This window comes from Zootoca vivipara, chromosome W, assembly GCF_963506605.1.
Source record: "Zootoca vivipara chromosome W, rZooViv1.1, whole genome shotgun sequence".
Taxonomy (NCBI): domain Eukaryota; kingdom Metazoa; phylum Chordata; class Lepidosauria; order Squamata; family Lacertidae; genus Zootoca; species Zootoca vivipara.
The window spans coordinates 5,327,965-5,355,084 of record NC_083293.1 but is presented as its reverse complement, the minus strand read 5'-3'; the positions used below and the strand labels follow the sequence as shown (position 1 = coordinate 5,355,084).

General features: G+C 45.8%; 1 protein-coding gene across 1 annotated transcript in view; it reads right to left on the bottom strand.

Annotated features, from left to right (window-relative positions):
- Positions 1–27,120, bottom strand: part of LOC132591449 (zinc finger protein 850-like) — a 125,240-nt gene that overhangs the window by 68,424 nt on the left and 29,696 nt on the right. The window contains exon 3 of the mRNA XM_060270048.1: positions 11,832–11,842. Coding sequence (XP_060126031.1) covers positions 11,832–11,842 — 11 coding nt within the window. The remainder of the gene's footprint in view (positions 1–11,831; positions 11,843–27,120) is intronic.

Sequence of the window (27,120 nt, the reverse complement as noted above, 5' to 3'; positions counted from 1 at the left end):
ATTAAACAAGATCTCACAGAAATGAAAAAGGACATGAATGAAAGATTGACAAACCTGGAAGATAAAGTAGGAAAAGTGGACTCAAATGAGAAAGATAAACAAGAAATTAAAGAACATATTACCAAAGTAGAGGAAGCATCGAATAAAGCAATAGAGAGCATACAAGAGGTGCAGGAAAAAAACCAAACAATGGAAAACTCTCTGAAAAACCTCTCCAAAGAAAGACGTGAAGGGAAAAAAGACTTAGATAAAATGAAAAAAGACTTGGAAGACCAAAAGGAAGCCTGGGAAGCTACACAGGATGCTCTTGCTATGCTTCAAATGAAAATGAGGGAAAAGATTTTAAGGTTCCAGAATGTTCCTGAGATACCCAATGAAGACATTGAAAAAAGATTCATAGCGGCGCTGGCGAAATGGCTAGATCTAGAGGAATTAGACATTGAGACCCGACTGGAAGAAGCCTTCAGGATTAATTCCAAAAAGGCAAAAGCAAACAATTGGCCTGGAGACTGCCTAGCAACATTTACCACAATGTGGCTTAGAAACAAAATTTTAAAAACCAAGGGAAAGAAAAAATGTGTGATGGATGGGACTGAAATAATCATAATGAAAGAAATCCCCCCCAGGCTGATACATAAAAGGAAAAAGTATCAGTTCTTAGCAAAAGCTTTAAGAGCAAAAAAGGTCTTTTTTAAATGGGAGTACCCTGAAGGGGACCCAGGTGGCGCTGTGGTTAAACCACTGAGCCTAGGGCTTGCTGATCAGAAGGTCGGCGGTTCGAATCCCTGTGACGGGGTGAGCTCCCGTTGCTTGGTCCCAGCTCCTGCCAACCTAGCAGTTCGAAAGCACGTCAAAATGCAAGTAGATAAATAGGAACCGCTACAGCGGGAAGGTAAACGGCGTTTCCATGTGCTGCTCTGGTTTGCCAGAAGCGGCTTTGTCATGCTGGCCACATGACCTGGAAGCTATACGCCGGCTCCCTCGGCCAATAATGCGAGATGAGCGCGCAACCCCAGAGTCGGTCACGACTGGACCTAATGGTCAGGGGTCCCTTTACCTTTACCTTTTACCCTGAAGGTATCGCCTTCGCATTTAAGGGAAGATGGAGGAGGTTTGATACACAAGAAGCGGCTGACAGATTCTTCAGGACTTACTCCCAGGAACTAGGAGGAGACAAAATGAAATTAATTAAAGACCAACACCAAACTAAGACTGATGAAGAAAGGGAGGAAGAACATAGCAGCGAAGAAGATGAAGGAGGAGAGGAAGTACCAGAGGAAGAAGAAAAAGAGGAAGGAGAAACAGAAGGATGAATGGAAAGGACAATCTATACAATATATAACTCTTCCATGTAAATATTAACCCCCTCCTATCCAGTGAATGTACCGTACCGGTTGTTCTAGTTATTCAATAACTCAACAATTATGATTGTTTAAGTAACTTTACACAAATGTAGAAAGTAAGATTTGTTTCCTTGGTTCTGCTTAGCATAGAAATTAATTTGACTTTCTTTTAATAATTCTTCTTATTGTGGTCCCCCCCTTTTTTTTGTGTCTTCCCCTTCCCCTTCCCTCCCCTTCCCCCTTCCCTCCCCCCTCTTTCTTTTTTTCTTTCTTTTTCTTTTTCCTTCCCCCCCCTTTTTTTCTTTTTTCCTTTTAATTTACTTTCCCTTTTTTTTCCTTTATTCTTCTTTCCCTAAAATCTTAATAAAAGGAAAATGGATTTAAGAATCATATCATGGAACATAAATGGCTTAAATAACAAAAAAAAAAGGAATAGGGTGGGACACCTATTAAAAAAACAAAATTTTGATGTTATTTGTCTTCAAGAAACACATATAAATAAAAAACATCTGAGGGTTTTAAAGAATGAAAAATTAGGAATGGAATTTGCGACGGCGGACGCAAAAAAGAAAAGAGGTGTAGTATTCTATGTTAAAAAGCAATGGAAACCAGAAGTTTTATGGACGGATAATGAAGGTAGAATAGTAATGATAAAGACAATTATTGAAGGTGAACAGTGGATCTGGGTGGGCCTTTATGCGCCAAATGGGAGTAAAACAGCATTTTTAGAAAAATTAGAATTTCAAATAATGAAATATGATGAATATAAGATTATGATAATGGGGGACTTGAATGGAATAATTGATCCTGAATATGATAAAAGCGGAAGGGATATGAAGAAATACAAGATGAAATTACCGAAGCAATTCACGAACATGACTAGAAATTTAAATTTATTAGACGTCTGGAGACATAAAAACCCCATTAAAAAAGAATTTACACATATCTCGGCTAGACATCAGACCGCAAGCAGAATAGATATGATTTGGATGTCAAAGGAATTATTGTTAAGAACTCAAAAAGTAGAAATCAACCCCCGAACACTATCAGACCACAATGCAATAAGTTTAATATTAAAGGCAGAGCAAAAAGAAAGAAATTGGAGACTAAACGTTTTTATGCTGAAAAAAACAAATATAAAACAAGAGGCAATTAAAAAATTAAAAGACTATTTCAAATTAAATAATAATGGTGAGGTAGATTTAAATATAGTCTGGGATGCTGGGAAAGCCTTTATGCGTGGGTATTTTATAGAACAAACAGTCAAAATCAAGAAAGCTGAGGAACTAAGGAAAGAAAATTTATTACAAGAAATAAGGAATAAAGAAAGATCCCTATATAAAAACTATGATAAAAATATTGAACAAGAATTAAAATTATTGAGAGCAGAATTTGAAAAGATAATTGACCAAGAGATGGAATGGAAATTAAAATTCTGGAAATATAAATACTTTGAGTGGGCAAATAAACCGAGTAAATTATTGAGTTGGCAGATTAAAAAGAGGGAAAATGAAAAAATAATAAGCAGAATTAAATCAGGGGGGAAATTTTTTGATAAGACGGAGGAAATTATGAAAGTATTTCACAAATTTTATGAATCCTTATATCAAAAAGAAGAGACAGATAGCCAAGAGATTGATGAATTCTTTAAAAAATACCAGCTTCCCAAAATTCCACCAGAAAAAATGATACTTTTAAATAAAGAAATTACATCAATGGAAATAATAGAAGCAATAAAATCTATGAAAAAAGGGAAGACTCCAGGCCCAGATGGGCTACCTATAGAATACTATAGGGAATTTCAGGAAATAATATCAATCCCACTCAGAGACTTAATGAATAAAATATTGACGAAGGGGACGGTTCCCAAATCTTGGACAGAGGCACAAATCACACTAATACCCAAAGCACAAACAGACTCAGACTTACCATCTATTTATAGACCGATCTCCCTCCATAACACGGATTATAAGATATTTACAAAGATTTTGGCAGATAGATTGAATAAAATTCTGGAAGAACTAATACACAAGGACCAAGTTGGATTTGTAAAGGGAAGGTCCGCAAAAGACAACATTAGAAACATTGTAAATATTTTGGAATGCCTTGAAAACAGAAGAGACAAACGGGCAGCCCTTCTATCCATTGATGCCGAAAAGGCTTTCGATAGAGTCTCCTGGGCATTTATGATAAAAACAATAGAAAATTTAAATTTAGGAGAACATATGGAGAAAGCGATAAAAGCTATTTATAAAGCCCAAGGAGCCCAGATATTAATAAATGGAAGATTAACCAACAGAATAAATATCGAAAGAGGCACAAGGCAAGGCTGCCCCTTGTCGCCCATTCTTTTCATATTGACTTTGGAAATTTTATTAAAAAATTTAAGAGAAGAGGATACCATCAAGGGAATAGTAATTGGCAATAAAAAATTCAAAGTAAAGGCCTATGCAGATGATATAATCATAACCACCGAAGATCCAGTTCAAAGTATACCCTCAGCAATTAAGAAAATAAATGAATTTGGCAGATTAGCGGGATTGAAAATAAATTATGAAAAAACTAAAATGCTGGTAAAAAATTTGGAAACCAAAGAAAAACAGGAGCTCCAGGAAAAAAACAGGTTTAAAAATTGATAAAAGATTGAAATATTTGGGCATCCAAACAACAATAAAGGGGATAGATTTGATACAGGAAAATTACAGAGTAATGTGGAAAAAGATAAAGGCAAATATGGAAGAATGGAGAAAATTGAAATTATCATTAATGGGTCGAATCTCTCTAGTTAAAATGTGTGTTGTCTCCAAAATGAATTACTTATTTCAAAATTTACCGATTTTAGGGAAAGACAAAATTTTTAACGAATGGAAAAAAGATATTACGAAATTCATCTGGGAGGGGAAGAGACCGAGGGTGAAGTACACAATTATGATAGATCACAGAGATAGGGGAGGCTTCGGCCTCCCTGACCTCGAGATATACCACGATGCGGCCGCAATCGCATGGATCAAAGAGTGGATGGAACTCCAAAATACAGACCTTCTAGACCTGGAGGGCCACGGATTGGCTTTCGGTTGGCACCGTTATTTAATGAAAGACAAAATAGAAAAAAAGAACATCTTTATGTTCAATATAATTAGGAAATCCCTGTATTTAGTGTGGCAGAAATATAAAAGGTTTTTTGAGCCAAAGACCCCATGGTGGCTTTCACCCTTAGAATTAGTTGCCGTTAAAAGAACCAACATGGATAGTAATTGGCCCACTTACAGATCTCTATTAGAAGAAAGTGAGGGAATTCTAAAATTAAAAGAATACGCAGAAATAAAACACTTATTGACCACCTGGCTGCAATATTTTGAAATAAATCAAAGACTGCAAATTGACAAGAAATTGGGGTTCGATGGGGAAATGTCAAAATTAGAGGAAATATTATTAGTGAATGAGAACAAATATATAAAAAATTTATATCAGATAATTCTAAAATGGATAACAGAAGAAGAAATGACGAAGGACTTTATGATCAAGTGGGGTCAAGACCTGGGAAAAGCCATCCCAATGCAGAAATGGGAAAATCTATGGAAAAAAGATTTAAATTTCACGCCCAATTATGAGCTCAAGGAAAATATTCTGAAAATGCAGAATAGATGGTACTTGACCCCACTAAAAATGTCTAAAATGTACCCAATCTATGTTGGAGGTGTAGAAAGGAGGTCGGAACATTTATCCACATGTGGTGGAATTGCAGCGCAATTAGAGAATTCTGGGAAATGTTGTATAAGGAATTAAAGAAAATGTTAAAATATTCCTTTAGGAAAAGCCCCGAAATGTTCCTCCTTGGAATGATACCTGAGGACATCCAATCAAACGACAGGTGTGTAGTTAGTTATGCGGTAGCAGCCGCCAGGTTATTAATTGCAAAAAATTGGAAAACCTCGGAAATCCCAAGTAAAGAAGACTGGCAAATAAAATTATTTAATTATTACAATTTGGCGAAAAATCATGAAGAAATTAGAGGAAAAAATTTAGAGGAGACCATAAAAATCTGGATATCATTTATCAACTATATTAAGAATAAATTGGAAAAACCAAATATAATCTTAGATGTCTAACAATTCTGTCATAAATAATTTACCAAGAGAATATGCAATTTTGTTAACATAATATGTACATATATTTTTCTTTTTGTGTAATTGAATGAATTAAGGTATGTAACGAACAAGTGGAACATAAGGATAAGCTCGAAACAGGATGAGAAGCGCAGGGGGTGGGACAGGGGAGGGGTGGGAGGAAAGGGATAAAGTGGGCTCAACAATGAAATGAGACAAATGTTTTTATTGATTTTATTGGTTTGTATTGTTTTCTCTTTTTTGATACTAATAAAGATTCATTTAATAAAAATAAAATAAAATAAATCAGGAATATAAAGATAAAAAAAGAATAGAAAACTGCTTAATTGAGATTTTAAAATGCAAATCTGGAAGGGGGGAGGTAGGGGAAGCCCATATATAAAAATGTTTATGAAGAATGAATATATATATATATATATATATATATATATATTCCCTTTTTTCCTTCTTTTTAGCTTTTTTCTTTTTGGGGGGGAGGGGATTATTTTTCTTTTTTTGGGGGGTGGGAGAGGGTGGGATGGGGGGCCTTTTTGTTTTTTCTTTTCGTTTCGTTTTAGTAGACATGTATGGATAGATAGGTGGGCGGACACTCTTCTCTGTCTTGCCTCGTAACCCAGGGCCCACTGGTGGCAGAAGAGGACTCTGGGGGAGGGAGGAGGGGGAGGGGGAAAAACTCAACTATAAAATGGACCACCTTCAGCTATCCACCCGGCACGGGACCTTCTCGTGGCAGGAGGGGGCTCGTGGGGGGTGGTGGAAGAGGATGGAATGAATTTGATATGTGTTTTCTATGTTTATTTTGTAAAATCAATAAAAAATATTTTTTACAAAACAAACAAAACAAAAACAAAACAAAACCTCTCACCAAGCGCTAATCTAGAATTAACAATAGGCCAGATGGCAATGCTCGCTTGAAGCATTAAACGTAGGGAAAAAATAAAGCTTTCTCCTGCTCTAGTTGCCCATCAATTCCACTAGTTACTAAAGAAATCCAGAAGTTGGGCATTTCCTCTAAATCAGGGGTAGGCAACTTGAGGCCCGGGGGCCAGATCCAGCCCAATCGCCTTCTAAATCTGGCCCGTGGACGGTCCGGGAATCAGCGTGTTTTTACATGAGTAGAATGTGTGCTTTTATTCAAAATGCATCTCCGGGTTATTTGTGGGGCATAGGAATTCGTTTTTCTTCTTTTTTCAAAATGATCCTGCCACTTCTACCCCACTAACCAGGTCATCACTATTGGTTAGGGCCAGATCTAAAATGGCTGATCCTCTTGTTGCTTCTCCCACTTTCTGGACAATGAAATTGTCTGCAAGGCCTGGAGTACTGTGTCCAGTTCTGGGCAGCACAGTTCAAGAAGGATACTGACAAGCTGGAACGTGTCCAGAGGAGGGCAACCAAAATGGTCAAAGGCCTGGAAACGATGCCTTATGAGGAACGGCTTAGGGAGCTGGGTATGTTTAGCCTGGAGAAGAGAAGGTGAAGGGGTGATATGATAGCCATGTTCAAATATATGAAAGGATGTCATATGGAGAAGGGAGAAGTGTTGTTTTCTGCTGCTCCAGAGAAGTGGACATGGAGCAATGGATTCAAACTTCAAGACAGAAAATTCCACCTCAACATTAGGAAGAACTTCCTGACAGTAAGAGCTGTTCGGCAGTGGAATTTGCTGCCAAGGAGTGTGGTGGAGTCTCCTTCTTTGGAGGTCTTTAAGCAGAGGCTTGACAGGCATATGCCAAGAATGCTTTGATGGTGTTTCCTGCTTGGCAGGGGGTTGGACTGGATGGCCCTGGTGGTCTCTTCCAACTCTTTAATTCTATGATTCTATGCATTGCTGCCTCTGACTGAGGAGGCAGAGCAGAACCACCGTGCCCGGTAGCCATTCATAGCATTATCCTCCTCCATTAAATTGGTCGACTCTTCTGAAGTCACCCAGGTCAGCAGCCATTGCTGCCTCCTTGCAGGAGTGAGTTTCTTGTGCTGCGTAAAGAAGTGCTTTCATTTAACTGACCACGATTTGGTTGGTCCAGTGGGAAGAGGGTGCAGGTCTCGGTGACTTGCCAGCCTTTCCCTCTGTTCTTAGTGGACCATGTTATTTATGACGGATTCAAAAGGCAAGATTCCAACTAAACATCAGGAAGAACCTTCCTGACAGAAAGAGCTGTTTGACTGTGGAACGGGCTCCCCTGGAATGGGGTGCGCTCTCCTTCCTTGGAGGCTTCTGAACAGAGTCTGGGCAGCCACCTGTCAAGGATTCTTCGGGTGAGATTCCTGCACTGCAGGGGGCTGGACTAGATTACCCTTGAGGGCACCTTCCATCTCTACAATCTTTTTTTTAAATAATAATAATAATAAATCTTTATTAATTTTAAAATAAGTATAAAACAAAACAAAACAAAACATCCAACTGAAATACAAACCAACTGAAAATACAGATAAACAATCCTATACATTTCAGCATGCTTTATCCTGTCTTCTACTGCATCATTTTCCCTGCTTTGTACATTTTCATATTCCTATTTATATTCAAATCTTCTTTACGCTTCGACTTCCCCTTCTCCTCCTCCCTGGCTTCAAATTTGTTCACATCTCTGCTGCATCCAATATTTTCCTTCTGGGAGTCCTACAAGATATTTGTTTTTAACCCAAGCTCTTTTACATAATTTCCAAAAACTTTATTGTTTGAATATCTCCAAGGACTGACTAAAGACTCTCCTCCTGAGGCAGGGTTAGGGGGGAGAACTGTTATAGACAATAAGAATCCCTGCAAACATATTCAGTTGAAGAATAGACCCCCTCTGTCGCCTGAAATTCAGCACCCCAAACAGAACAGCGAGTGGAATATAATGGGATGAGTGAAAGGAAGGAAATGACATTTTAAAACTTTTGGTTCGATATTTGAGAATACACTGTATCCAGTTTGGGCTATGTGGAAGAATTGCAACTTGTAACCACTTCCTGTTTTCCAAGTCTTGCTCTGCCCTTGAAAAGCTAGAAAAATGTCAACAGAAGATTACACACCTGGCTTCCAGGAGAAAGTTTTGAGACTCTTGTGGGAAATGAGAATTAATATGTATAAGACTCAACAACAATTGGAAGGAATAAACCAAGATCAAGATTTACAGGAAGATGAAATACTTCAAGAAATGGTGCATGAGGATAAACAGACAGACGAACTGATTTACAACACAATTGAAGTAAATGAGGATGAAATACAGGACTTGCCAATGAACAAAGACTTAGCTGAGAGTGGAATTAACCCTCCTCAGGAGGGGAACAAGCAAGAATCTTTGAAGAGACAAAAAACTCACAAGAAAAGCATCAGGCAAAGAAGAAGGGACTTATGGGGGGGGGAGAGAACAGAGAAGATTGGATTGAAAAATCTGTCAGGAAGGGGGTGGGATGAAGGAGGAATATTTGTTGTTTAAATAGGATGGATAAAAAAGGACTGAAAACTGGATCACGGACTTTGGACTTGCTGGACTGGAAGGGGAGGGCCGGGATCAGGGGATAGAGAGGAAAGAATTGAGGATAAAGACAGAATTTAGAATTGGGAATGTAAAAAGGTTTTTAAAATTATGGGAGTTTTTTTTGGGGGGGGGAATTGGGGCATGGGAAAAAAAAGGAAAATTGATAAGTTAGAAATAAGATCTAGGAGTTATTTAGAAGTATCAAAAAAGAGAATTTGGTAAGATGAATGATTGAAGGGACGGTTGGGGGTTCTGGACCTCTTGTCGGCCCTCTGCGCGCGGGGAGCTCCTGGTGGCAGGGGGGGCTCCTGGGGCGGGGAGGGCGGGGAGGGCGGGAAGTCCCAATTGGAAAAAGAACCATTGCCTCTCCCTTTCTCTCCTCTGGGACTCTCGGTGGCAGAGGGAGTGCTGGGGGGGGGAGGAGGGGAGGGAGGGAATGGGAAAAGATGTTAGAAAATAAACTTAATAGAAATAAGGATACTATTGAAGTAAGTTTAGAGAGTTTGGAAAATAGAATGGGGAATATGAGAAGAAAACTGCTAAAATGGAGTTAAAAATGAAAATCAGAAAAAGGGGGAGGTAGGGGAAGCCCATAATAATACAATGATTTTAAAAAAGAAAAGAAAGGAATAATTATTAATGGTTCCTTTTTGATTTTTCATTTTTTCTTTTTTTTTGCTGTTGTTCTTTTTTCTTCTTCTTCTTTTTTCTTTTAATTATTCCTGTGGTTTTTTCCCCCCTTTTGGGTGATTTTTGATTAAGTTTAGATAAATAGTTGGGTGAACACCCACCCGCTCTCTTCTTATTTCCCTAGGATCTCTCGGTGGCAGGGGGGGGGGTTCTGGGGAGAGGAGGGGGGTGGGGACAAGCCCAACTATAAGACGAAGCCCAACCTTCGACTGCGCACTGTCCATGGGAATACCTGGTGGCAGGAGGGATCTCATGGGGGGTGGGTTGGAAGAAGGAGGAAAATATGTTATTTTTTGTTCATGTGTTTATTTCTTTGTTTTGTTAATATGCAAAATCAATAAAAATTAATTTTTTTTAAAAAAGAAAATAGATAAACAATCCTATACATTTCAGCATGCTTTATCCTGTCTTCTACTGCATCATTTTCCCTGCTTTGTACATTTTCATATTCCTATTTATATTCAAATCTTCTTTACGCTTCGACTTCCCCTTCTCCTCCTCCCTGGCTTCAAATTGTTCACATCTCTGCTGCATCCAATATTTTCCTTCTGGGAGTCCTACAAGATATTTGTTTTTAACCCAAGCTCTTTTACATAATTTCCAAAATTTTCCCAATTATTTTTAATTTTTTTATTTGAACCACCCCTTATTGAATTTGTCAGTCTGGCTAATTAATTTTTCTTGCCAATCTCCTGGATTTTCCATAACTTAGCAATTAGAATTCTGGCTGCCGCCACTGAGTACAAAAATACCTTTTCATCTTTCTTTTCTACTTCTTTGCCAACCATTCCCAATAGGAAAGACTCTGGAGTTTTCTTTAAATTATATCTAAATATTTTCTTTAATTCCTCTAAAACCCCATTCCAGAAAGGTTTTATCTTTGAACAATGCCACCATATATGTGTGAATGTGCCTATTTCTTTCTGGCATCTCCAGCATTGTTTATTTTTGATGTTATACATTTTACAGATCTTAACTGGTGTTAAATACCACCTATAAAACATTTTGATTGAATTTTCTCTGATTCTCCAACTCTACAATCTTAAGGGGAACCACATCCAGGCGTTTCAAACATTTGAGTTGCCTTTGGAAAATTATTCCGGAAGATCCCCCTCACCTTATAAACATCCGGAAGCCTGTGGGTCCCAATTTTGTCGTCCCCTTCACGCCCAGGAAACGGATGAACAAAGCTGCAATCCGCTCGACCAGCCGCAGATAGTCAAATTCCTTTGCGAGCTTCGGATACAGCTCCCTGAGGCAAATAGAAGGGAACTTGGCTTCTGAGGTCTTGCTGTCATCCAGCTCTGGGATCTCCACTGGCCCTTCTTCCAGCAAATCATTTTCCCTCTCCCATTCAGCCTCTGAAACCTCGGCTCTGCGGGCCAAACAGCAACATAAAGATTGCATCAATGCATCTTCATCGCTTCCCATCTCACGGCTGTCGCTGCCATGATGCCATCCGAGAAACGACCATACATAGCTGCCAAGTACCCCGTTTTCCCCGGGAAACCCCCGTTTTTACTTACCTTTTCCCGGTGGTCCCCCGTATCAGTTTTGCTGTAAAGATTTATTTGCGGTCCTGCTCCCCTCCTTCCTTGCCACTCCTTCCATCCCAGCTACATTGTACTTGCTCCAGCTAATATTAGAACCAATAGTCCTTAGCATAGCTGCCAAGTACCCCGTTTTCCCCGCCCCGGGAAATCCCCGTTTCTGGGTGCCAACTTTTTGCACCGCCCTCTGGTCGGAAGGCCCTCAGAGGACAACCAAACCTTGTCCCCCACCCTGATGACCTCCCCCGGTCTCCTGTAGCGATCTGCCCCCTTCTTGTACGCTTCCTTGGCCCTCTCCAAGTGCTCTCTGAGCTGCTGGTGCACCGTCTCCAGTTCCTCCGCCCAATCCTCTGCCTGTGGGCCCTCCTCCTCCTCCTCCCACTCCTTCTCTGGGAAAGATCTGAGGTCGCGCCCGTAGTTGGCCTTAAAGGGCGACACCCCTGTGGAGACGTGCACTGCATTGTTGTAGGCAAATTCTGCCAGTGGCAGGCGATCCACCCAGTCCGTTTGCCTCTGGCTGACGTAGCATCTCAGGTACTGCTGCAAAATGGCGTTGACCCTCTCCGCCTGTCCATTGGTCTATGGGTGCCGGGCCGTCGACAAGCTGACCTCCACCTGCAGGAGGTTCATGAGCCGCCGCCAGAACCTGGAAACAAATTGGCGGCCTCGGTCCGAAATAACCCTTAAGGGTAATCCATGCAGTCTGAATATGTGGTCAACAAACAGTTTGGCTGTCTCTTCTGCCGAGACCGCCCTGGCACATGGGATAAAATGGCACATTTTGGACATGAGGTCCACCACTACCAACACTGCTGTTTTGCCCCTGGAAGAAGGCAGGTCGGTGATGAAGTCCATGGACACCACTTCCCATGGCCTGTGCGGTGTGTCCAATGGCTCCAGCAACCCTGCTGGTGCTGCTCTGACTACCTTTGCTCGCTGGCAGGTGTCACAGCCCCTTACATAGTCCCGAACATCCTCCCTCACCCCTGGCCACCAGAAGTGTCTCATGACTAAGTGAGTGGTCTTGTCCCTTCCAAAATGACCCGCCGTTGGGTTGTCGTGCATCTGCTTGAGGACCTTACCTCTGAGCTGGGTGGTGGGCAGGTACAGGGCTCCCCTGTAAAAAAGCAACCCCCTTCGTTCTGCAAAGTCTTTGGCTTGCTCCCTCCCCCCTCGCAGATCTCTGAAGATGCGGGAGGCGAACTCATCTGCTGCCGTCAGTGCTGTGAGTTCCGCCTCGCTCACCACCGCCGCTCCGCAGGACCATGCCGACGGGGGAAACACGTGTCGGGGTGCTGGTGGCAACTCCTCCTCCATGTACTCCGGCTTGCGGGAGAGGGCATCCGCCCTGACATTCTGCTCCCCCGGTATGTAGTGGATGGAGAAGTTGAAGTGCGAGAAGAACTCTGCCCACGGTATCTGCCGCTGGTTGAGCACGCTGGCCGTTCTCCAGAACTCCAGGTTCTTGTGGTCCGTGCACACCTGAATGGGGTGCTTGGCACCCACCAGGAAGTGCCTCCAGTGTCTAAACGCAGAATGGATCGCCAAAAGTTCCTTATCAAACACCGTGTAGTTGCGCTCTGGCTGGGTCAGCTTCCTGGAGAAAAAGGCACAGGGTCTCCACTCTCTGTTGGCATCCAGTTGCAGTAAGACCGCGCCCACCGTTCGGTCAGACGCGTCGGTCTCGACGCGTAGGGGCGCGTCCTGCACCACGTGGAACAGGTTCTGGTCTGAGGCGAACACTCTCTTGAGGCCTTCAAACGCTGCTTGCGCCTCTGGTGTCCACCTGAACTTCTGCTTGCCTCTCAGGCAGTCAGTGATGGGAGCCGTAACACGAGAGAAGTTCTTGATGAATTTCCTGTAGAAGTTGGCGAAGCCTAGTAGGCGTTGGGCATCTTTGCGCGTCCTGGGGCTGTGCCAATCCAGGATGGCCTGCACCTTGTCCTTGTCCATCGCTAGCCCCTTGTCTGACAGCTTGTAGCCCAGGAAGTCCACCTCCTTGGTGTGGAACCTGCACTTCTCCAGCTTCACATACAGGTGGTGCTCCTTCAGGCGCTGCAAAACCTCCCTGACATCCTTCACATGCTGCACTGGGTCATTGGAGTATATAAGGATGTCATCTAAAAAGACCAAGCAGTTCTTGAAGAGGAGGGACCCCAGGACGTGGTGCATGAAGGCCTGGAAGCATGCTGAGCCCCCTTGCAAACCGAAGGGCATCACGAGATATTCAAAAGAGCCCAGAGGCGTGAACATCGTGGTCTTCCACTCATCGCCTTCCCGGATCCTGATCAAGTTGTACGCCCCCCTCAGGTCGAGCTTGGTGAAGATCTTGCCCCTGCGTGCCGCTGTCAGCAGATCGTCGACTCTGGGCATTGGGAAGGCCACCGGTTCCGTCATGCTGTTCAGGCGCCTAAAGTCCACCACCAGGCGGTGCTGTTTCGTGTCTTTCTTGTCCACCCAGAAGACTGGGTTCCCCCCTGCTGCCTTGCTTTCTCTGTTGAACCCCCTCTTGAGGTTCTTGTCGATGAACGCACGCAGATCCTCCAGTTCCTGATCTGACATGGAGTACAGCTTGGCTGGGGGTAGCGTGGCCCCTGGCACCAGGTTGATCTGGCAGTCAAACGACCTGTGGGGGGGTAGGTGGTCGGACTCCGCTTCGCTAAAGACCTCCTGCAGGTCCCAATACGGTTTGGGTATCGCCTCTCCCCCCTTGACGTGCATGGTGGCCACCGTGGCTATCGGTGGCCCCTCCCCTGGTTGGCGCTGCATGCAATGTTCCAGACAAAAGTCAGACCCAAACGTGATGCATCTCTGGTGCCAACTGATGGAGGGGTCATGGCGCGCCAGCCAGCTCATGCCCAAGACGATGGGGGGGGGGCTGAGATGGTGGTGACGTTGAATGCCAGTGTCTCTGAGTGCCGTCCCACCGTCATTCTCATGGGGGGGGGTCCTGATGGGTGATGGCCCCTCCCAGCAACTCCCTGCCGTCAATGGTGGAGACGTGCAGGGGAAAGTCCAGCTGCAGAAGCTGGATCTGGTGCGCTTCTGCAAAGTCTCTTGAAAAGAAGTTCGCCGAGGCACCACTGTCAATTAAGGCTAAGACCGTCAGGGGATATCCATTAGGGAGCGTTAGCGTCACTTCTAGAACCACCCCTGCTCTGGGGGGTGGGGTGGGCTGGCGCTGCTCCTCGCTGTGCGGGTGGGTGGGCTGGGGCTGTTGTCTGCCGATTGCGCCTGGCTGCTGCCCCTTGTCTCCTGCAGCCAGGCTGTCTCGTTTCCCTGCTGTGGTGCTGCGTCAGTGGGGGAGGGCACAACCATTCCCGCCTTCCCTTGCCATTCCCTGCGGTGGGGGCAGTTTCTGACGAGATGCTGAGGGGAGTTGCTGAGGAAGCAGTTCCCGCCCCTTCCCTCCTTGCATCTTGGCGCCGCTGGGGTTTGAAAAGCCCGCGCGCGCTATCAATTTGCATGGGTTCCTGGTCTGCCCCGGCCCCAGGCGTGGCCTGGGATGGCTGTTGGGGGAGTGGCTTCTCCTGCGACCGTGGGAACCAAGGCCGTGTTGCGCGCGTTGTCTGCTTGTCGTTCCACCGAGATTCCTGCCTCACCCCCACCGCCAGAGCCGCTTTACTCAACTCATCCATATTATTGGGCTTCGGACCTCTCGAGAGCTCATCCTTCACATCCGCATGCAGTCCCAAATAGAACGCAGCTTCCATCGGAGGCGAGTGAAGCTCCCATCCCAGCTTGTGCACCAGCATGGTGAATTTAGCCCAATATTCCCTCACTGTCAATTTCCCCTGGCGTAAATTATGAAGTTCCTCTTTGACATGGTCCATATGACTGTCACTCGCATACATTACTCTTAACGCTTCTAGAAATTGTGTGACATTCTTCATGCTAGGGTTTTTGGCCGCAATTAATGGTCTGAGCCATTCCCTTGCTGCTCCGGTGAGATGCTCCACTATGAATGCTACTCTGTGCGCATCATCAGGGAACTCATCATTGTGCAGCTCAAGGGCGTATAATATCTCAGTCTCAAAGCCCAGGTATTCCCTTGGGTCCCCGTTGAACTTGCTTACTAGGGTCCCCGCTCTCCTTCCCGGCAGTACTTGGAGTTGCCCCCCCCCCCGCCCTTGTTTTTCTCCGCATCCAACTTGCCTTGGAGCTCCACCGCTAGTGTTCTTAGCTGCTGCTCTTTATCCTGTAGTGTTCTCACCTGGTCGGCGTCGGCAGGATCGGCCTTCCCCCCTTGCTCCCCCCTTCCTGTCCCACCTTGGGCAGTGGCTCCGCTACCTTGCCTGAGCCTCGGACACCACTTCCTGCTTCTCCACTTGAGGCGGAACTCTCCCTGCTTTCCCCAGCGCTCGGGGATGGGCTGGAGCTTAAGATGGGAGGGACCTCCCGGTATCCCCTGTCCCTCACAGGACCTTTGTAGGCAAGGTGATATCTCTGCTTTTTAAGATGCTGTCTAGGTTTGTCATTGCTTTTCTCCCAAGAAGCAGGCGTCTTTTAATTTCGTGACTGCTGTCACCATCTGCAGTGATCAAGGAGCCCAAGAAGGTGAAATCTCTCACTGCCTCCATTTCTTCCCCTTCCATTTGCCAGGAGGTGATGGGATCAGTGGCCATGATCTTGGTTTTTTTGATGTTGAGCTTCAGACCATATTTTGCGCTCTCCTCTTTCACCCTCATTAAAAGGCTCTTTAATTCCTCCTCACTTTCTGCCATCAAGGTTGTGTCATCTGCATATCTGAGGTTGTTGATATTTCTTCCGGCAATCTTAATTCCGGCTTGGGATTCATCTAGTCCAGCCTTTCGCATGATGAATTCTGCATATAAGTTAAATAAGCAGGGAGACAATATACAACCTTGTCGTACTCCTTTCCCAATTTTGAACCAATCAGTTGTTCCATATCCAGTTCTAACTGTAGCTTCTTGTCCCACATAGAGATTTCTCAGGAGACAGATGAGGTGATCAGGCACTCCCATTTCTTTAAGAACTTGCCATAGTTTGCTGTGGTCGACACAGTCAAAGGCTTTTGCATAGTCAATGAAGCAGAAGTAGATGTTTTTCTGGAACTCTCTAGCTTTCTCCATAATCCAGCGCATGTTTGCTATTTGGTCTCTGGTTCCTCTGCCCTTTCGAAATCCAGCTTGCACTTCTGGGAGTTCTCGGTCCACATACTGCCTAAGCCTGCCTTGTAGAATTTTAAGCATAACCTTGCTAGCGTGTGAAATGAGCGCAATTGGAGCATTCTTTGGCACTGCCCTTCTTTGGAATTGGGATGTAGACTGATCTTCTCCAATCCTCTGGCCATTGCTGAGTTTTCCAAACTTGCTGGCATATTGGGTGTAGCACCTTAACAGCATCATATTTTAAAATTTTAAATAGTTCAGCTGGAATATCATCACTTCCACTGGCCTTGTTATTAGCAATGCTTTCTAAGGCCCATTTGACTTCACTCTCCAAGATGTCTGGCTCAAGGTCAGCAACCACACTACCTGGGGTGTACGAGACCTCCATATCTTTCTGGTATAATTCCTCTGTGTATTCTTGCCACCTCTTCTTGATGTCTTCTGCTTCTGTTAGGTCCTTACCACTTTTGTCCTTTATTATGGTAATCTTTGTACGAAATAAAATAAAAAAATTCCTTCAGTAGCACCTTAAAGACCAACTAAGTTTATATTTTGGTATGAGCTTTCGTGTGCATGCACACTTCTTCAGATACGTACGAAATGTTCCTTTCATATCTCCAATTTTCTTGAACAGATCTCTGGTTTTCCCCATTCTATTGTTTTCCTCTATTTCTTTGCATTGCTCATTTAAGAAGACCCTCTTGTCTCTCCTTACTATTTTTTGGAAATCTGCATTCAGTTTCCTGTATCTTTCCCTATCTCCCTTGCATTTTGCTTGCCTCCTCTCCTCCGCTATTTGTAAGGCCTCGTTGGACAGCCATTTTGCTTTCTTGCATTTCCTTTTCCTTGGGATGGTTTTCGTTGCTGCCTCCTGTATAATGTTACGAGCCTCCATCCATAGTTCTTCAGGCACTCTGTCCACCAAATCTAAATCCTTAAACCTGTTCCTCACTTCCACTGTGTATTCATAAGGGATTTGATTCAGATTGTATCTTACTGGCCCAGTGGTTTTTTCTACTTTCTGCAGTTTAAGCTGGAATTTTGCTATAAGAAGCTGATGATCTGAGTTACAGTCAGCTCCAGGTCTTGTTTTTGCTGACTGTATAGAGCTTCTCCATCTTTGGCTGCAGAGAATATAATCAATCTGTTTTCGATGCTGCCCATTTGGTGATATCCATGTGTAGAGTCGTCTCTTGTGTTGTTGGAAAAGAGTGTTTGTGATGACCAGCTTGTTCTCTTGACAGAACTCTATTAGCCTTTGCCCTGCTTCATTTTGAACTCCAAGGCCAAACTTGCCAGTGGTTCCTTTTATCTCTTGATTCCCTACTTTAGCATTCCAATCCCCTGTAATGAGAAGAACATCCTTCTTTGGTGTCATTTCTAGAAGGTGTTGTAAGTCTTCATAGAACTGGTCAATTTCACTTTCTTCAGCACCGGTAGTTGGTGCATAAACTTGGATTACTGTGATGTTAAAAGGTCTGCCTTGGATTCGTATCGAGATCATTCTGTCATTTTTGAGATTGCATCCCATTACAGCTTTTGCCACTCTTTTGTTGACTATGAGGGCCACTCCATTTCTTCTACAGGATTCTTGCCCACAGTAGTAGATATGATAGTCACCCGAGCTGAATTCACCCATTCCCTTCCATTTTAGTTCACTGATGCCCAGGATGTCAATATTTATTCTTGCCATCTCATTTTTGACCACATCCAGCTTACCATTATCCATGGTTCTTACATTCCAGGTTCCTATGCAATATTTTTCTTTACAGCATCAGACTTTCCTTTCGCTTCCAGGCATATCCGCAACTGAGCGACCTTTCGGCTTTGGCCCAACCGCTTCATCAGCTCTGAATCTACTTGTACTTGTCCTCCGCTCTTCCTCAGTAGCATGTTGGACGCCTTCCGACCTGAGGGGCTCATCTTCCAGCGTCATAACTTTTATATGCCTGTTGTCTTTGTCCATAGAGTTTTCTTGGCAGGGATACTGGAGTGGCTTGCCAGTTCCTTCTCCAGGTGGATCACGTTTAGTCAAAACTCTCCACCGGAGCAGCGGAGAGCGGGGTCTCCTTCTCCGCAGCCCTACCGATGGCGGAGCTGATGGCCAGCGTGTCGCCTTTGCCTGTGGAAGAGCATGGCAGGGCTGGGCTGGTGGCCGGCGGGCGGGCGGGCGGGCGGCGCCACTGGCGAGGCCCCGCGCTTCTCCTGCTCGTCGTCCGGCTGCTCCCGTTACTGGCGGCGAGGCCATGCCATGCCTCCAATGCGGCTGCGCCGTCTCGCCTTCGCAGTTGCTTTCAGTCCCTTGGAGAGGGATGGACGGTGCGGTCGCTGGCTTAGGTGGCGCCAAGCTCCTGGACGGGTGGATCCCCGGAGCACTTCTCTCACTGCAGGGCAGGCGCAACGGTGGTGGAGGTGGCTGCTCCGGGGACCAAGGCACGGGGGATGGAGCGTGCGAGCAACTGGCAGAGGGGAGGGCCAGGCCAGGCCGGGCGACCGGGAGGAGCCGCCGCCGCCGCCGTAGTCCCAGCCCAGCGCAAGGCTCCGCGCCGGCGCCCACTGGCTGCTCAGCTCTTTCTCCCTGGCCCATAGTTCTCAAGTTCTCCCTTTTCTTGCGAGAAAGCCTATTCAGCATAAGGGAATTTCCCTTTAAAAAAGGGAGAACTTGACAGCTATGCGGGCCTGGCTGCGCCGTTGGGCCGCGCCCAGCCTGGCTGCTGCTTCAGGAGTGAGGAGTTGCAGCGCAGCGGCAGTCTCCGCGGAAAGATCCTGGTCCGGATAGAGACCCCCCTGCGGCTCCTCCCCGCCATTCCCAGCCCTCCTGGGGAAAGGGGGGAGGGGAGTTTCCGCCTTGCCCCATCCCCGCAGGAGGAAGGCGAGAAGAGTCGTACTTTTTTAGACCCTCCAGGACAGCCCCCAGAGGCTCCCGGGATGGAGCGAAGTCGCGCAAGCTGCGCTTTCTATTTCAGCACCCGCGTGGAACGGAACCCGGGCCCAGGAGCGCCCTGAGGATGGTCCGGGGGGGGGGCTTTCCCTCTGGGGACAGCCCCTCCAACAGAAAAGGATGGGGAAAGGCGGGTGGAGAAAGAGAACGTTGCAAGAGGGGTGCAAGCTAACGAAGAACTCCTGAGGAAGGGATAAGCTCATCAAGGACGAAAAGAGTTGCTAGATGGCTGGGGTGCATATCTGAAGGAGGCTCAATGCACTTAGTGTATAATAATAATAATTTATTATTTATACCCCGCCCATCTGGCTGGGTTTTCCCATCCTCTCTGGGCGGCTTCCAACAGAAAAATAAAATACAATAATCCATTAAACATTAAAAGCCTCCCTAAACAGGGCTGCCTTCAGGTGTCTTCTAAAAATCCTGCAGAGGTGATTTCATTAACCTTTCTTTTTGTTTCTTTTTCATCCTTTTTGTCGGAAATGTAAGCACCAAACAATATTTATTCCTCATTCTGTGTCTTTGATCCTTTCCCCTCTGTAACCCCCCCCCATTTGATAACAATTAAAATGTTTAAAAAACACAACTCTCTCTCCCCACCTTTCTCAAGGGAAAACAGGGTGAAGATGGAGAGGAAGGCACCTCAGGAATGTTGGGGAACAGTGGGGCTTGAACCCACGACATGGTTGAAATATTATGCTGATATGCAGCAACGCCTTGGAGCTGTCGTGACTGCGGCCGTGCCTTGCCTCGCCCGCCCTGCCACCCCCTCTCGCCTGCCCGACCCTCCCGTCCTCTTGCTGCAGAGTTCCAGCATCACAGCGCCACCCAGAGGCACCCACAAGTGTGAGTTATCCCTCTCTCTATTTCTTCCTTCCTTCCCTCCCTCTTCCATCCTTAATAAAATACGGGGGGGCAGGTAAGCCCCACATAGAAAGCCCATCAACATGGGGGCAGGATGACTCTTTCAAATACGGTATTTACCAGTAATTGGGGGGGGGGCACCTAGGCCTCTAGGAGTTGGCTGATATGCCTAGGACAATTCAAGAAAGCATAGTGATGCATATGCTATGGTAATATATCAATAGAATCATAGAATTGTAGTCGGAAGGGACCACAAGGGTCATCTAGTCCAACCCCCTGCAATGCAGGAATTTTTTCCCAAGGTAGGGCTCAGGGGCATACCCAGGATCAAAACTAGGGGGGGGGAGCCATGGTCGTTCAGGGGCGGGGCCAAGGCATGGGAGGGGAGGGGCCACAAAGTGGGAATGTGGGTGGGGCTACAGGGCCAGCGGGCCCAACGACTCGGCGGAGGCTGCAGCCGCTAAATCAACCCCCTAAACTCTCTCACACGAAATTCCCCTGCTCTGAAGACACCGCTCCCATCCATTTACGGCCTAACCACCCCCCTGAAAAACCCCTTTGGGCCCCACTTTCCCTCCTCCAGGTCCCCCCGAAGCCTTTCCAGTTCCCACCCTCTATATCTGGGATGGGGAAGGGGCTCAGAGGTCTGCTAGTCCTGGGGGGCCACCCCCCCATGGCCTGGGAGGATACCGGGGACCCCCCCGCCAAGCTGAGACCCTCAAAGAAGAAGAAGCTGCCACCACCGCCTCCCCATCGTGAGGGAGCAAACGATGGGGTGTTAGGTTTCTCCTTTAAGACTGATGTGGTCAATGGTGCTACACAGAGATGTGTGTTTGTAACCTTGTTCTGAATGATAGCACACCTGTGAGCTTTTGCTAATTTGAATAATTGAAGGTAGAGTTTGCTTACTGTCATGTGATTGGGTAATTGACTATTTTGAATTCTGTATTTAAGCAAATGGTTCATGGGTGTGGTGGTGGTGATGTATTGTGAAATGAGAGGAAAGGAGTAGAGGAGTGTGTTGTATATAATTGTAAATAAAAGCAAGCAAAGATACTGAAGACGACTTTGTTATTTCGTCGACCCTGCCGCTGTTGCCACTCAGTTGGTGCGTATTTTGCCCAACATCCGGTTATGGGCCCAGGAACTGCGCATGGGTGTTTGAACTGCTTGCTAAGAGGGCTGCGAAGCTGAGCTATCTGCCGGTCAATAAGGAGCCAGAAGTATATCCAGGATGGATGACGGCGAAAAGACGGCGCTTACCTTTCCTCAACTAACTGATGGTAATTATAGTCTTTGGTCCTTTAGAATGAGAGGATTACTCGAATGTAAGGACCTGTTTGACTACGCCACAGATGACCCTCCTCAGATAATTACCCCTGAATGGATACGGGGGGATAACAAAGCCAAAGCTTTTATAAACTTAGCAGTGTCCGACCAGCAAGTTGTGTATATCAGAGATAAAACGTCGGCTAAAGAAATGTGGGAGAGTTTGGCTGCGGTCCATTTGAGAAAAGAGTCTGCGTCAGCCTTGGCTTTTTACCTCCAGCTTTATCAGGCAAAGCTGCAACCTGGCGGTGACTTGGCAGCTCACCTGAGACATTTACAGGAAATCAGGTTGGAGCTTTTGAGAAGAGACGTTGTGGTTCCTGTTAATCAATTTTGTTTTATAATCCTCTGCTCATTAAACAAAGAGTATGATGCAGTTGCAAGCCAGCTCGCTTTGGTCCCTCCTGACCAGCTGAGTATTGAAGGTGTGACTGCAAAACTGATGGCGGAGCTGGACAGGCGAGACGCCTCTGTTATGCCGGTTCCCAAAGAGCAGAATGTGAATTCAACTGACAATGGGGATGTTGTAGCTTTAAGAGCCAACAAGAAATGTTTTGCCTGTGGCCTTTTGGGACATTTTGCTTCGGAATGCAGAGCAAAGAGTAAAAAGACTTCCTCTAGGTCGCAAAAGGGACACACAGCCACTCAGGCATGGAAGCCTTCACAGCGACCGAAGCGAGGTAGTCAACCCGAGCCACAAGCATTATTTGCAGAACCACAGCCTTGTGAGGTTAAAAGAGGTAATTGGGACTTTTTCATCATCGATAGTGGCGCATCACAGCACTTGTGCAGCAATCACAGTCTCTTCATAACTTACACACCAGAGACTGGAAATGTGCATTTAGCAAATGGAATAGTTTTGCCCTCACTTGGGAAGGGGACTATAAAACTGCATAGTTTGAATATTACTATATCAGATGTTGTTTATTGCCCTGAACTGTGTGGGAACTTATTATCAGTTTATCAGTTTGCACGTCAAGGTGTTAGAGCTAAATTTACTGAAAAAATGTGCCGGTTTTATCGGGCCAATAAGCAGGTTCTCTATGCAAAACAGACTCATGGGCTTTACAGGCTTAAGTTTCACTCCTCTTCAGGAGGAAGCAATAGCTGTTGTGGTGTAGCCAATAGGAGCAGGCAGGGGTTAGCAAATTGCCAGCCACATAAAAACTGCTTACATGAAGCTCACCGCAAACTTTGCCATAAAAACTTTGCAGATGTTTTGAAAACACGGGATATAGTGCATGGTCTAGAGATTAAACCGTGTAAATTTTACATGAACTGTCTGTCATGCTGCAAACATAAAATTAAGGTGGCACGAAAGGGCAAAAGCACTATGAGAGAAGTAGCAGAGCCTTTTGAAAGGGTTCACTGTGATCTAGTAGGACCATTGCCAGAATCACTTGGAGGGTCCCGATTCTGGCTAACACTTGTGGACCAGAAAACCAGATATGTTTGGACATATGCAATCTCTAAGAAGTCTCAAGCACTAGAAATGTATAAAAAGTTTTGCAATTGGGTTAAGACTCATTTTGGTAAAAATATACAAAATCTGTACTCTGATCTTGGAGGTGAATTTATGTCGCAGGATTTTGAAGAGTTCCTAAATGCGCAGGGGACAGTACACCAAGTGTCATCACCTAGGAGTCCCTGGCAGAATGGGATTGCTGAGGTTGTTAACAAAAACCTACAATCTGGGATAAAAACAATGCTCCATGATGCTCAACTTCCTGATAGCTTCTGGGCTGAATGTTTGAGCTGTTACACGCATATAAAGAATTGATCCTATCATTCTGCATTAACAGTAACACCTTATGAAATGCTTTTTGGAAAGCGTCCCAATCTAAAGTATTTGTGTGTTTGGGGCAGTGATGTTATGATGCATTACCCAGCTAAAGGCAAGCTGCAGGAAAGAGGTATCCCAGGTAAATTTATGGGATATCAACAAGGGAATTATCGCATTTATTTACCAGACACAAAAAAGTTTCACCTTACCCGTAGCATTATACCTTCAGTACACTGGGATGGTGTAGCTGAGTTTCAAGATACTGATGGTCTAAAAGAAATATCCCCAAAGAGTACAGCTGATGCTAACGAGCAGCCAGTTGATACCGATCCTGACAGTAATCAGTCAGAGATTGGAGAATGTGAGTTTAAAGGGGAACAAGAGGCAATGGACAACTCAGACCATACTTTAAGTCCAAAACCCTCTACTAGCCGTATTTCTGAAGTTTCAGAAGGAAATTTAAAAGCTGACAGTGAAAGTTTACCAGAGCTTAGGCGCTCCAGTAGGATAACTAGACAGCCTCAACGTTACATCAATGAACAACAGCTACAGAGGCAGAAACGACGAGCAGTTGTTTAAACGTAGAAATATTGCTACTGTTGATGAAGAAAAAGAGGAAGTTGCAAACAATGTATATTGTAACCAAGTTAATTTTGAACCAAAAAGTTTTAAAGAGATACACACCATGCCAAAGTCACAAGCTCAACAATGGATGAAAGCGATAGACTCTGAGCTTGCATCTCTAAATCAAAATAACACCTGGACTTTTGTGAAGCAAACACCTGATATGCGGGTCATAGACTCAAGATGGGTGTTCAAAGTAAAACTTAATGATAAAAATAAAGTAATGAGATATAAAGCTAGGTTAGTAGCAAGAGGATACCAACAATTGGAAGGCATTGATTATGAGAATGTGTTTTCTCCGAGTGTGAAGTTTGAAAGTATAAAGTTGATGATGCTAGACGCTGTTAAAAATGGGTGTGAATTGTACCATTGTGACATTTCCACAGCTTATCTTAATGCTGATTTGCATGAAAACATATACATGAAAGTTCCGGATGGTGTAGATGCTGCACCTGGAGTAGTTTGTAAATTAAACAAATCTCTGTATGGATTGCATCAAAGTGGCAGGAATTGGCATGAAACTTTAAAACAAACCTTGATTGAATTTGGGTTTGCGCAGGGGAAAGCTGATAATTGCATTTTTACCAAACAATGTGGTAATTCTGTTGTCAAATTGGCCGTTTATGTTGATGATTTATTATTTTCATGTAAACATTTAAAGGAATACCAGTTGTTTCTTTCTCAACTTGGTAAACGTTTTGATGTAAAAGATTTGGGGAAAGTTAAGAATTACCTGTCCATGCAAATAGACAGGGCTGCAGATGGTTCTTTTGCTGTACATCAAACTGCAAAAATTAAAGATTTAATAGAAGTGCTAAATTTGGAGAATGCAAAAGGAAAAGAAACCCCATTAACATGTGGATTTACTTTTACTAAAGAGGATGCACCTTTTCATGACAAAACACTTTACAGGTCGATATTAGGAAAGCTGAACTTTATTCAGCGCATGTCCAGACCAGACATATCTTTCAGTTTTAATTTTCTTTCCACATTTGTGGAGAATCCAACCAAGCAGTGTTTTCGAGCGTTAAAAAGAGTGGTGCTTTATCTTAAACACACGCTGCATTACAGGTTACATTTTAAGGCGCATAATGATACAGGGTTCGATATTTTTTGTGACGCATCTCATGCGTCTGAACTTTTCAAACATAAAGGTGTGTCCGGTTTTGTTTACAGATACAATGAATGTCCATTTGAATGGAGAACGCGCAGGCAGCATATAATTTGTATGTCAACCACAGAAAGTGAACTTTGTGCATGCTCTGAAGCCATCAGAGACATTGAATGGTTTTTGCAGTTGTTTGCAGACCTAAAAATACAAGTAAAATTACCAATACCCGTGCACATTGATTCCCAAAGTGGAATAGCCATTTTGACATCAGAAGGCAATACCCAACGTACCAGAACGTTACGGTTACGTTTGGAGTTTGCAAAACAAATGATTGATGAAAAAATGATTACTTTTGAATATGTAGCTGGACTAGAGCAAATAGCAGATATTTTCACAAAAGCTTTGCCAACAGCTACGCATCTTAAACATACACAGAAAATGCTGAATGTTACTGCTACGCATCATTGACCAGCAGGGGGTTGTTAGGTTTCTCCTTTAAGACTGATGTGGTCAATGGTGCTACACAGAGATGTGTGTTTGTAACCTTGTTCTGAATGATAGCACACCTGTGAGCTTTTGCTAATTTGAATAATTGAAGGTAGAGTTTGCTTACTGTCATGTGATTGGGTAATTGACTATTTTGAATTCTGTATTTAAGCAAATGGTTCATGGGTGTGGTGGTGGTGATGTATTGTGAAATGAGAGGAAAGGAGTAGAGGAGTGTGTTGTATATAATTGTAAATAAAAGCAAGCAAAGATACTGAAGACGACTTTGTTATTTCGTCGACCCTGCCGCTGTTGCCACTCAGTTGGTGCGTATTTTGCCCAACATGGGGAAGGTGGGGTGGCGCAGCGCAGGCGAGTGAGCCCCCCCCAGCTGCGACCCTACAGCGGTGACGGCGGCTCCCCCACCCTCAACGCCCCTCTCTCGACAGGGGCAGCAAGGGAGAGCGGCTGGGGGGGGCGCATTCATGGGCAGGGAGGGGCAGGTGCCCCCCCAGAAGGCCAAACCGCAGGCCCGACTAGGGAAGCAAATACCCGGCGCCCCGCTTGTTGACAGGGATGGGGGGGGAGGAAACGCTGCTGGTGCCGCGGCTCCTCGGCGGCGGCTCCTCCTTTCAGCCCGCCCTGCCTACATCTGCACCAATCCCCACCCACTAAAGCCTTCGCGCCTCCCAATGGAAAGCCCTGCCGGGCGGCAACCTCTCCTGCCTAAAAGTTCTGCCGGGCTGGCAAGTGAAGGAGACGCGGCTCCCTGCATTGGTTGCAGCCACTGCCGCGCTCTGCCTCCCGGTAGGCTGCACTGTGATTGTCGGCGCCGCAGGCTGGGAATCGCCCGCTTTCCCCCCCCTCCGCACCCCACCTACACCCCCCCCCCGAGTTAGGAGTTGCTACTGAGACTCCTCCTGGGCCGGGAGAGGAAGTGCACCAACAGGAGCCAGTTCAGCCTCAGCAGGCAGAAGCAGCAGAAGCCCACAAAGGAGGAGTGGGGGGGCGGTGCCCGAAGGCGGTGTTTGCGCCGGATTGCCGGTAGCAGGAGTAGCCCAGTGGCAGTGACCCTTCCTCACCGACCCCCACCCCGGGCAATAGGAAAGGAGCCGCCTTGGGGGGTGGCACAGCTCTCCGCTCCCCCTGCATGCATTGCCCTCTCCGGGCATTAGCTGCTGTTTCCTTCTTTCCAATGCGCCCAGGGGCGTAGCCGGGATCAAAACTGGGGGGGGAAGTAATGGTCATTCAGGGGCGGGGCCAAGGCACGGGAGGGGAGGGGCCATGAAGTGGGAATGTGGGGGGGCTACAGGGCCAGTGGGCCCGGCGGCAGCAGCGACCACCTTGTGCTTCTGGGGCTGGCAACGGCGGCGGCTACCCTGCTTGGCAGGAGAGGAGGGGAGGGGCAGGCAGGCGAGAGCGGGTGGAAGGGTGGGCGAGGGCGAGGCATGGCACGGCCGCAGCCACACGGCTCCAAGGTGTTGCTGCATTGCAGGGGGTCGCGGCGCACCGCCACGGTGGAAATGCGCCCGACGGGGGCCGGGGCCGGACGGGCGGCGGTCCCCTCCCGGAGCCCCCTCTCCGCGAGGGGATCCGCCGGTCCGAACCGGCCGGCCGGGCCCGCCGGGTTGAATCCTCCGGGCGGACTGCGCGGACCCCACCCGTTTACCTCT